General features: G+C 45.1%; 1 protein-coding gene across 1 annotated transcript in view; it reads right to left on the bottom strand.

Moving 5' to 3' along the window:
* The window catches only part of MAP3K7CL (MAP3K7 C-terminal like), a 54,292-nt gene that overhangs the window by 37,280 nt on the left and 4,106 nt on the right, over positions 1–12,906 (bottom strand). Inside the window, exon 2 of the mRNA XM_015422995.1 lies at positions 4,477–4,585. Within this exon, the coding sequence (XP_015278481.1) occupies positions 4,477–4,546 (70 nt within the window). The 5' untranslated portion in view covers positions 4,547–4,585. The remainder of the gene's footprint in view (positions 1–4,476; positions 4,586–12,906) is intronic.

Raw genomic sequence — 12,906 nt, 5'->3', positions numbered from 1 at the left:
GTCTGGATTTGATAGATAGAGTGCCTGAAGAACTATGGACAGAGGTTCGTGACATCGTACAGGAGGCAGCAATCACCACCATCCCAAAGAAAAAGAAATGTAAGAAAGCAAAGTGGCTTTCTGATGAGGCTTTACAAATAGCAGAGGAAAGAAGGAAAGCGAAAGGCAAAGGCGAAAAGGAAAGATTTACCCAACTGAACGCAGATTTCCAGAGAACAGCAAGGAGAGATAAGGAGGCCTTCCTGAATGAACAGTGCAAAGTAATAGAAGAAAACAATAGAATGGGAAGGACTAGAGATCTCTTCAAGAAAATTGGAGAAATCAAGGGAGCGTTCCATGCAAAGCTGGCCATGATAAAGGACAAAAACGGTAGGGACCTAACAGAAGCAGAAGAGATTAGGAAAAGATGGCAAGAATACACAGAAGAACTATACAAGAAAGACCTCGATGTCCTTGACAACCACGACGGTATAATCACTGACCTCGAGCCAGACATCCTGGAATGTGAAGTTAAATGGGCCTTAGAAAGCATTACTAACAACAAAGCTAGTGGAGGTGATGGTATTCCAGCTGAGCTATTCAAAGTCTTAGAAGATGATGCTGTTAAAGTTCTGCACTCCATTTGCCAGCAAATTTGGAAAACGCAACAGTGGCCACAGGATTGGAAAAGGTCAGTATACATTCCAATCCCAAAGAAGGGCAATGCCAAGGAATGTTCAAACTATCGCACAATTGCACTCATATCACACGCTAGCAAGGTCATGCTCAAGATCCTACAAGCTAGGCTTCAACAGTACGTGGATAGAGAACTACCAGAAGTACAAGCTGGGTTTCGAAGAGGTAGAGGAACTAGAGATCAAATTGCCAACATTCGCTGGATTATGGAGAAAGCAAGAGAGTACCAGAAAAATATCTACTTCTGCTTCATTGACTATGCTAAAGCCTTTGACTGTGTGGATCACAACAAACTATGGCAGGTCCTTAAAGAGATGGGAGTACCAGACCACCTCACATGTCTCTTGAGAAACCTGTATAAGGGCCAAGAAGCGACAGTTAGAACCGGATATGGAACAACTGATTGGTTCAGCATAGGAAAAGGAGTACGACAAGGATGTATATTGTCGCCTTGCTTATTTAATATATATGCAGAGTACATCATGCGAAATGCTGGCCTGGATGAATCACAAGCGGGAATTAAGATTGCTGGGGAAAAGATCAACAACCTCAGATATGCAGACGATACCACTCTAATGGCAGAAAGTGAAGAGGACCTAAAGAGCCTCTTGCTCAGGGTAAAAGAGGAGAGCGCAAAAGTGGGCTTGAAGCTCAACATCAAAAAAACTAAGATCATGGCATCCGGCCCCATCACTCCTTGGCAAATAGAAGGGGAAGTCGTGGAAGTAGTGACAGACTTCACGTTCCTGGGATCCCAGATCACCGCAGACTGTGACAGCAGCCATGAAATTAAAAGATTTCCTTGGGAGGAAAGTGATGGCGAACCTAAACAGCATGATAAAAAGTAGAGACATCACCCTGCCAACAAAAGTCCGCATGGTCAAAGCAATGGTATTCCCAGTAGTCATGTATGGCTGTGAGAGTTGGACTATAAGGAAGGCCGAGCGCCGAAGAATAGATTCTTTTGAACTATGGTGCTGGAGGAGACTCTTGAGAGTCCCTTGGACTGCAAGAAGAACAAATCAGTCAATCCTCAAAGAAATCAACCCTGACTGTTCCCTGGAAGGCCAGATAATGAAACTGAAGCTCAAATACTTTGGCCACCAAATGAGAAGGGAGCACTCACTGGAAAAGACCCTGATGCTGGGAAAGATTGAAGGTCAAAGAAGACGGGGACGGCAAAAGATGAGATAGTTAGACAGTGTCATCGATGCAACGAACATGAAATTGAGCAAACTTCAGAGGATGGCGGAAGACAGGAAGGCCTGGCGGGAACTGGTCCATGGGGTCGCAAAGAGTCGGACTCGACTGTGCGACTGAACAACAACAATATTTTACTCATCAGTATTCAACTGAACAAATACCTTAAAACATTCAGGAACTGTAATGGTGCATAACTTTGCCACTTACTTAAGACCCATTATGCTGAAAGGGAAAGCTTGGAATGTTTCTGTAATATGCAGCCCAGCTTCTCCACTCCTTCCCATCATGACTACAGATTGCATAATTCAACAAATGATCAGTCAGCAATAGTATGAAAAATGAATATCTGCCAAAACACTGTGATGTTACGGAACTTACAACATAGACCAGCTGTTTCCTGAGCATTTCCCTTAAGCTGGTCAGGATGATATTTTACAACCTCTCTTTTTGTACTTTTTAATTTTTGCAATTAATATCAGTCATTCTACCCCATACAAAGTGCTGACTGGAATGATGTAGGTTTGCCCGTTCTCTGTGCATTACTAAGATTATGTATTTTGTGTCCAGCAAGAGAAACCATAAGCAATGTTTAACAAAATATTTTCACTAACAACGTTCTAGTTATCACAGAGAAATACAAGAATATCAACTGTGTAAAATAATAATTTGAACTTTATTTTGATATTGGGTTGGGTTGGATCCTACCAGTAAATGAGTGGAAGATGCGTACAGTGGTGCATGTTTTCCTCCCTTCCACTTCCTGCACAGCTGTCTGTGATCCCTGAAAAGGTATTGTATGGGGCAATGAGACCCCCATTGCTATAAAACCACCAGGTATCTGTGAGTTGCAATGAGGAGGAGAAGTCAGACAGAATTGACCATTTTGCTTTTGTGGCAATAGAAGGCTTGTTGGTGGTGGTGGTGGTGGAGGAAAGTGCTGTCAAGTTGCAGCTGATTTATAGTGATCCCACAGGGTTTTCAAAGCAAGAGATGTTCTGTTTGGAGGTTGCTTGCCATTGCCTGCCTCTGTGTAGCAACCTTAGACTTCCTTGGTAGTCTCCTATCCAAGTATGAAACAGGGCTGACCCTTCTTAGCTTCCAAGATCTGATGAGACTGGGCAAGTCTAGGCAAACAGAAAGGTTATTCAGGCACATTTTCTTGGCCTGTTCAAGGAAAGAGGTGAGGATGGTTTCCTGTCCTCACTGCAAGACACCCACGTGCCTATTGGCTTTTTGTTCTTTTCAGGTGTCACATAAGATTGCTGTAGAAGGGGAACATCTGCCCCTGAGAGCCTTTAAGTTTGTACAACATTAGGATCTAGCCCAGGGGTGTCAAACTCATTTGTTATGAGGGCCAGATCTGACATAAATGAGACTTTGTTGGGCCAGGCCACATGTGTCATAAAATGTAATGCCAGGTAGCGGAGATATAAACTTTGTAGAGGACGCAGACAAACACAATTAAAGATTTTTAAAACTTTAAATAAAACATGCTTAAAACACTAGCACTCTTGCAATATTTTGTCTGTTTAACAGTCTCTGATAACTGACACCTCATGCTCTGAATTACTGCATCCAAATGTCTGTGCTGTAGCAATCTTGAGTATAATGTTCAGGTGTGTATCTGTAAGTTGCAAACCTACTTTTGATTTATTGACATTCATTACAGAAATCTCATGCCCAGTGTTGTGAGCCTAGGACTCAGGAGAAGACATGAAGTGACTGGACATTGCACCTTTGTTGCTTCGTGTGCTGGTCAAGAACATGAGAAGGCATCCTGGCACAGACTGAGGGCCATGTGTTTCCCCAGAGAAAGAACTACAACTTCCTACATAGGAGATGTGCTGGTGAACTTAGTCTGGACACACACTCTCAGCCCAATCCACTTCACTGGCTTGTTCTTATTCCTCATCTAAAATAGTTCACATTGCTTTCTTACTGAGAAAGACTGGATCATGAGGGCATTAATACAATGAAAAGGGGGAGGGTACCCAGTTGCACCCAGGAGAGCCGTGGCATAAAGAGCCCAACAAAACACACACACACACACACTGTAGCAAAGCACACAAAAGCTCATACCTTGAACAAAACTTTGTTGGTCTTAAGGCTGCTTGGTATTTCTCCTGTGTGATTGAGGCAGTCCAGCAAAGCAAGCTCTCCCTTGTTCCCTCCCTACCTTCGGAGAGGAGCCTCAGCCAATGGAAGGAAAGAAAGGCTTCCCTTTGTCTCCTGCAGCCCTGCCAGGAAGTAAGCTCTGGCTGTTCCCTCCCTCCCCCTGGGAGGAGGAGGGGGAGGAGCCTCAGCCAGTTCTTTACCAGACTCAATCACACAGGAGAGCCTTGTCTATCTATCTCTCATGTGCAATTGAGAAAGATTGGTAAAGCAAGCTGTGATGTCGCAGCAGCAGGCAAACTGGAAAAGGAAGCAGGAAACAGCCAGGTCCTTGAAGGCCGAATTGGGGCCCTCCAAGGGCCTGATTCGGCCCTCGGGCCGCATGTTTGACACCCCTGATCTAACCCAACCAACCACAGGAGCCAACCACCAGCAAGTGTAAACAACTAGACCTCCCCAATATAGCTTTAATAAACTGAACTTTACCTGGAGAGTCATTTAGACTGAAGGCAATTCGTATAGGTTTATCAGCAGGTACCCTTGCTGTGGTGATCATGTGGGCACTTGAGCCTATCCGTTTACTTGTATCTTCCAGCTGGAAATGATAAATGTAGCAGATATTACAATATGATGATAAAACATTCGACCACATTTCTGAAACTTAAAATAATCTCTTCTAAGTGTTTCTCACTATAAACAGCATTTACTTCCATTTAAGTTTCACTCTGAAAATGTAAGATGTCATGTGAAATCTGCATGCATATAGTCCCCCTGAGACTGTTGTTACTTTCATAAATAATCCTCTACATAATTACTTTTCAATATACAGTCCAATGGCAAAGCAAGGTCCTCATGCACATTTTCCAAGAAATTTAACTTTTCGATTGGACATGCACAGGTGTGTCTGAATCACAAAGGTTATTCAGAGGAAATCACTGTCTACACATATTCTGCTGCAAATTAGTCATATTTGGTTCTCAAACATAAGGAAACAACAACAATCAACAGAATATACACATACAAATACAGTTGTTAAGTTTTACTCATACCTGTATACATTTATATATCTTAGTACAAATCACTCTACAATGAATAACAACAATCTCTGTCGGAATAGTACAAACAATGGAGAGGAAAAAATGTCCAGTGAAACTTTTCAGATCTGTATAAATAGATCACGAGGTCCTGGATGTACTACATCCCTCGTTGCATCCTATAAGACTTCATCAGATCAATAAAGTACAGTAAATATGTAGAACTACATCAATAAATATATATCATACTGGCAAATATATTCAATATATATCATACTGGCAGATATATATTCAATATTTGGTTCTCAGCCTTTTCTGGGTAATCAATTACAGTAGCCAGTCACCTTGTTAAAACTCTGTTTTAGTCCAGTGTCTGAGACAATATTAATTGCCACTTATTTTTCTATATTTCCCTCCCTTGCTTTTCCCCAACTGTGCTTTACCACATCACTATGCACAAAAAAATTGGGGTTCTTGACATGTGGTTTATTTCCGGATGGTTCTACAGCTGCCAATTTTGGATTTGGAAATTCCTAGAGGCTTATCGGCTGAGCCCAGGAGAGTGTAGTTTGGGAAGGGGAGAGTGCTCGGTAGGGGTGTGACACTATGGAGTCCACCCTACAAAGCTGCCATTTTCTCCAGGGAAACTGATCTTTGTAGCCTGGAGATCAGGTATCATTCGGGGAAAACTCGAACTCCCACATGGAGGTCGGCAACCCTAGCTGTTCACACAAATAGGGTTACCATAATTTGAAAAGCAGAAAAGAGGACATACTTACCAACTGACTACTTCAAACAAGTGATTACCATGACCAATCTCATTTTAAACACCCCTACTATTTAAACTGTGATAATTGCTAACTAGGAATATTCCTAACCTTCCAACCCAAAAAGAGGACATTTTCATCAGTTTTTTACAAAGAGCCCATAAGAGGATAGACACAAGAAAGAGGACATCTGGTAACCCTATGTAAGAACACTTGAGAACTAGAACCAAATGCCTGAACTGATGCAGGTGAAAACTACTCTCTCTGAGGAGATGAAAGTGAATAGGTGGAAATCTATGGCAGTTAATCTCTGAAAGTGCATTCTCACGTGCAAGATATCTTTAGGATGGTTTCTGCCTATGAACCTATCTAGACTCTTAAAACAGCCTTACCCCTGGGGATTTGGTTGTCATCATCTTTATATGCCTGCAGATACTGAGTCTAAGCTCTCCTATTTCAGCATGCTCTTGACCCAAGTGGCAATTAATGATTTCTGGCATTATTTCAGTGGTGTGCTGTCCTGTCTTTTGGTTTGGTATTGTATCATTGTTGTGACTGTTTTTATGTTTTTGGCACATAAAAGTTGTATTACGTTATTACTAATTGCTAACCACATTTAGCATCCATTAAGGTGGAAAAGCAGGATAAAATATTATAATAAATAAATAGGTGAGGTCATCATATGATGAGTAGGTTTATATGATAGAGATCTTTGTTGAGCTGTCCCACACCCTTCAAAAATACAGTCTCAAACTTAGTGCATTCAAATCAATAGCTCTGTTGTAGGCACTATCTATTTGTGAATTCAAATTTATGCTTGTTTTGTAACATACAGGGGTCATTTCGTAGAAAAAGAGCTAGGGGAACTCATTAGCATAACTCATTAGCATATGCCACACCCCCTGACATCACCGGAAGTGTGTCATAAGGCCACACACCCTGCCCCCAACGGTCCCGGCCGCCAGTGCTGGCCTTGCAGCTCCACTGCCGAGCCCCATGAGGGGCCCGGCGGTGGACCTGCAAGGCCGGCGGGAGTGCAAGGAAGCCCCACGAAGGCCTTCCCTGGCCCCAGGCAGGCAGGGGGAGGGAGAGGCAGAGAGGAAGCAACTTACCCTCCCTCTTCTCCTGCCTCTTCCTGGCTGAATGAGGGCCGGAAGCAGGGCGGCCGGAAGCAGGGGGCGGGGCTTCGTCATGTGCCCCGCCCCCTGTACCTCACCCAGGGGAACTGCGTTCCCCCGCGTTCCCCCCCGAAATGACCTCTGGTAACATAGCATGAGTACAGCTAGTCTCCTTTAGTTCTAGCTTATCTGAGCCTATTATAAAAACATTTACTAAGTAGCAAGCATGTTTATATGCAACATTGCTCCAGAAAATGGGACCATATCAAAGAGGTCTGTGCCTAAATCCTGTTAGGAGCATAAATGCCAACTATTTACAACGAATCTGCTATAATGATACCATCACTGCTTAAATCTAATATGGCTAATTGTAAGAAAACCACAAGAATATATTATAATTAATCTATTCTGTAGTCAGTATGAGATTTAACTGGTGGATTTCAGCAGGTTTAGAAGAGTGTTACTCTGTTTAGGATCGCACCGTTAATTTGCTCTCTTCCTAGTCACAAGTAGACTGGAGATAGTTTATGATAAAGAGCTTGTAGAAATATGGTCCTCGTAGCAAAGTGATTTGAGGGGCACACATTGATTGCCTTCGGTAAAGCTAATGGGCACACAAGTTGGGTCTGGGCTCTGCCTTGAGTCCTATAGAACAGTCATACATGAATTACAAGTTCTCCTCAATTGATGCCCATGTGCTACCCAACCCAATTTGGATTTTGATTATGGTGTGTATGGCTTCAGCCTTCACCACCCCACATTATTTTCCTGAAGCAGTTGGTTCTAGGCTGTCAAAAGCCTTTTCAGTGTCGATAGAGAATACCAGTCTCAGTGTTGTGAGTTTTGCAGTATCTCTCCTTATACCTAATCCTATTTTGGGGTGGCAAGATTCCATGCACTCCCTCAGCCATTGGCCCGTCAGCCGCCACTCAAGAGTACTCGTGTGACATTGGCCGGGTGCTGGGTCTGCTCCTCTTCCCTGCCCACTCCCCTTCAGCCACTCTGCTCTGTCAAAATTACTTGTAAACGGATTTCTCTCTTGACGAAGACACTTCTCCTGCTTGCCTCCTGTGTGGGACTTAACTTTTCCCTCAGTGGCTGTTGGTAGGTGTAATGAACTGGCAGTTAGCTGTGTCTGTAAGATGGCTGCCGTCTGTGTGGTTGTGTTTAAAATGTTCCCCCATAAAGTTTAATTGAGCTGTAGTTCCAGAGAGAAGCCTGCAGGGATATCACTCACTGGGTTGAATGGGGCTTCCTCATCTGCTGGCCTACAGTTCCCAGCAGCCCAAAGGCCAAAAAGTGCAGGAAAAGAGAGACTGTCCCAAGGGGCAGGGCAGCATCAATATAGACTCCAGCCCATCCACGGAGGAGGCAGTCTTCGTCCTACAAGAGGTTAGGAAATGCTCCTGCTGCCTGTGCTGATGAGGCTGTCCAAGCCACAAGCCACAGATTTTTTTTTGAAAGAGGATTGCGTTTAACCCCTGTTGATTTATGTCCTGTTGGTTCATAGTGTGTGCTTACTCCTACAGTTCTGCCTTATTCATTTAGTGTGTGTGTGCTCCATAATTGTATAAATAGTTAAATAAATTCTTTTATTTGGGCTTCTAATCTGTGTTGTGCTCTGACCACATAGTCTCCCCAGCTCTGCACAATAACAAAAAGAGGGGGTAGCCCAAGGAAGCAAGGAAATACCAGACCCTTGGGTTGCCAGCTTTCCAGGGATCCCCCAAAGATTGGGGATTTTATCTCCAAATAGGGAGATTTGGCCAGAGGGGTCTCACTGTCCCTTTAAAAAGGCAGTGACAATTCAGTGAGTGGTGGCAGCGAATTTAAGGAGTGAGATACACCCATGGGAGCTGAAGAGTGAGAGGAAAATAAAGGTAGGTTGAGGTCTGGCTAGGAAGGAGATAGGGTTGCCAACTCCAGGTGGGAGATTCCTGGAGATTCCTGAATATTTGAGGGATGGAACCTGGAGAGGGTGAGGTTTGAGAAGGGGTGGGACCTCAGACAGGTACGATGCCATAGACTCCACCCTCCAGTGAGAGCCAGTTTGATGTAGTGGTTAAGTATGGGACTCTAATCTGGGAGAACTGGGTCTGATTCCCCACTCCTCCACTTGCACCTGCTGGATGACCTTGGGCAAGCCATAGTTCTGTCAGAGCTGTCCTTGAATGAGCAGTTTCTGTCAGCGCTCTCTCAGCCCCACCTACCTCACAGGGTGTCTGTTGTGGGGAGGGGAAGGGAAAGGACTTCTTAAGTCGCTCTGAGACTCTGAGTAAAGGGTGGGGTATAAATCCAATCTCCTCCTCCTCCACCTCCTCCTCCTCCTCTTCTTCTTCTTGTCCTCCCAATCAACCATTCCCTCCTTGGGAAACACTGTTGCCAATCTCCAGGTGAGGGGTGGAGATCACTCAGTATTACGACTGATCTCCAGGAGGGGGGAGGAAATAGAAATCTGACATCAGAGGAGCAGATAATGGCAGGTTGATGCTTGGCTGGGAAGGAGATAGGGTTGCCAACTCCAGGTTGGGAAATTCCTGGATATTTGAGGGGTGGAGCCTGGCGAGGGTGAGGTTTGAGGAGGAATGGGACCTCAGACAGGTACAATGCCATAGACTCCACTCTCCAAACCAGGCATTTTCTCCTGCGGAACCATTGTTGCCAAACTCCAGGTGAGGGGTGGAGATCACTCAGAATTACAACTGATCTCCAGGAGGGAGGGCAGAAGTCAGCTGCAGTCAGAGGGGCAGATAATGGTAGGTTGATGGTTAGCTGGGAAGGGGATGGGGTTGCCAACTCCAGGCTGGAAAAATCCTGGGGATTTCAGGGGTGGAGCCTGGAGAGGGTGGGGTTTGAGGAGGTCGCCATAGCAAATTGACACTGAGTGCCCAAGGCCTTGGCACTCTCCCAGAGCCTCTTTCTAGAGTTTGTTGCATTTATTTTCACAACGGGCCTTATTCCTAGTGATATAATATTTAAGGTCTTCCTGATGTTATCAGATGGGTTTCTTGATGGCATGAAGCCAATTTGGTCTGGGTGGATGTAATGGGTTATGACTTTGTTCAACCTTTTGGCTAGAAGAGCAGTAAAAATGTTCATGTCTTGATTTAACAGGGAGATCCGTCTATATGATCCAGGGTTGGTTGCCTCTTTAGGTATAATTATGATGGCTGCTTCCACCTAGGTTGGAGGTATAACTCCTTGAGTTAAAACCTGATTACACACATCTGCTAATGGAGAAGCTAATAAATGTGTGTGTGTGTGGGGGGGGAATTATAGTATTCTGAAGGAAAGCCGTCCGTCATGTGGGAGAAAGTTGAAGCCTCTTCTTTGCACATACCACAGTCAAAATCTTAATTTGGCAATGCATATGTGGGAATTCAGGAGAACCTGCAATTTACCTACTTACAGGCTGCAGTCACACAAAGCTGAATCACGCTACAAAGACGGAAGATAGGCGGATTTTCCGGGCACGATCACAGCGCCTCATCTGGGAAGCGTAGAGCTCCCGTGGTGAACCTGAGGCTTCCCGCCGAAGATGCGGAGTAAAAAACTAGTACCTCCAAGGTACACGTTTCCAGAAACCGTGGGGCAAGGGCGGGCGCCTGATCGCGTTTCCGGTGGTAGGTCGTGACATCCGGCGCCCACCCATGTCCCATTGCGAAAAGGTGTTTTTTTTCAAGTCTCCACGGGATGCACACAAGCACCCAACGGTGCATGCGCACACTTCGTTTAAAAACAAACAACACAGCGCCCTCCTCTTTTCTGTACCGCCCCCACTCCTGGCTCTGCCTGCTCGAGAGGAACTCTCTGCACCGAGCGGCAGAGGGGGAGGTGCAGGGGGGCATGGCAGGAGGGTGGCCTGGCTGAAGCTCCTCCTGGAGGGGACCGGACGGAGGACACAGTTTGCATTCCTCTGCAGCCCTGGAAGGGGTTAAACCCGCGGAGCCTTTTGCTAGAGAGGCCGCTTCTTTGCCGCACCACAGGATTGTCCTGTGATTGGCACCTCCCCCCTCACCACGGGACCTCGACGGGACGTCAACTGGATGTCTGATCGCACAGCTGCACGTTATTTTGCTCCGGGGCAAACAGCCACGCTCCCCCCCCTGCATTTTCCTGCCCGTGTGACCGGGGCCACAGTTGTTATGCAGGACACAGGGTGGGGACCACAGAGATGATGACAAACAATGGTGCAGTGGGAAGACAATTTTATTCCAATAAGTTAGTGCCCCTACACATTTTGCATTGAGCTTCCTTGGGGGGATCTATACATGTGTCAAAAAATAAAAGAAAAATGGTTAACAAATATCTTTTAACATCTTTCTTAATTGTTAAAAATATCAAAACAATGATAAACACATGTTTAAAAAGATAGACTTTTTGAGCATGTGCAAAGAACACAATTATCAAGAGCCACAAAAATACTGCTAGGAATTTAGAATAATGTAATAATTACATTGGGTAATGAGAACTCCAAAGCTATTAATTTTGAAAATTATTTAATAGAGTGAAAAAACTCTTTCAGACCAAAAACAACATCCTGTGAACATCACATTAAAAAGCCTGCATTTAAAAGGAAAGCATTGGTGAAAACTGGGATTGCCAAGCCCTGTTTGGGGAATTCCTGAAGATTTGGAGGAAGTACCTGGAGAGGGCAGAGTCTGAGGAGGGAACTCAGTAGGGATGTAAGCCAATTTGGTGTAGTGGTTAGGAATGTGGACTCTAGTTTGAGAGAACCGGGTTTCCCCTCTCCTCCACATGCAGCTGTTGGTGTGACCTTGGATCAGTTACAAGTTCTTTCAGAGCTGTTCTCTCAATAGCAGTCTCAAAAGCGCTCTCTCAACCTCACCTACCTAACAGGGTGTCTGTTGTGGGGAGGGGAAAGGAGATTGTAAGCCACTCTGAGACTCCTTCAAGTAGTGAAGGGTAGGGTATAAATCTAACCTTCTCTTCTTGTATACTCAACGAGGAATTTCACATTACCCTTTTTAACCCATTTTGAAGCCGTTTTTGATCCGTCGTGGAGTAAACCGGTATAGGGCTGCCATTTCACAGATGGCTTTCCCCTACCGGTAAAGAGCTGGATCCGAAGCGGTTTGCCATTTCAGACTGCACCGCTTTTTCTCGCTTTTCCCCCGCCATTTTTTGCCCATGTGGGCAAACACCGGCTTTTTTTTTTTTTGGAACATTAGCTTTAGAGCGCCATAGCACTATAGTGATATAACACAACCAGGTCGTAGACTGGGGCTGGGCCAGAGGCATTGCTAAGTCATTAAAAGAACTGGGACCCAATGACATCATAGGGAGGAGCTAGTGACATCACAGGCATGGTCATTATCTATGGAGGTGGACCCATGTGGGATTTAGGGATGGGCTCCCCAGAAATTTAGGGAGGCCTGGGAACCGCCCTAGCAATGTCCCTGGGCTGGGCTAACCCCAGGAACAGTTGCCTTCTTAGAACACTGCTTAGAAACTTAGAAAGCCCCACACACACCCCACACTGGAATAAGAACATAATATCAGGCCATACCACATTGCAATAAAGCCCCTACAACTTTATACAGAAATACTGAGCTTCCCTACCATTTGCCACAACTAGCCCACCACACAAGAAGAAGAAGAAAAGATAGGATTTATACCCCGCCCTTCACTACCCAAGGGAGTCTCAGAGCGGCTTACAAACTCCTTTCCCTTCCCCTCCCCACAACAGACACCCTGTGAGGTGGGTGGGCCTGAGAGAACTCTGACACAAACTGCTCTTTTTCAAGGACAGCTGTGCCAGAGCTTGTGACTGACCCAATGTAATGTATTGAAATGATTACATGAATCACCTCATAGGACTCCCATGTTAAGCTTCGAGCCAGACCAGGGCTCCTCTGAGCGAACTTCCTATTGGTCGCTTCGTAACAGCGACCAATCAGAACGATACCATTCCCTAGGAGGGAAAGACTCCCATTGGTCCTTAACCAAGCAATCTCATTGGTTGTTAAATGTAAA

The sequence above is a fragment of the Gekko japonicus genome, unplaced genomic scaffold (genome assembly GCF_001447785.1).
Source record: "Gekko japonicus isolate JY-2015 unplaced genomic scaffold, Gekko_japonicus_V1.1 scaffold178, whole genome shotgun sequence".
In the NCBI taxonomy this organism is placed as follows: domain Eukaryota; kingdom Metazoa; phylum Chordata; class Lepidosauria; order Squamata; family Gekkonidae; genus Gekko; species Gekko japonicus.
Note: the sequence above shows the minus strand (reverse complement) of the source record. Positions and strands in the feature narration are given on the sequence as shown.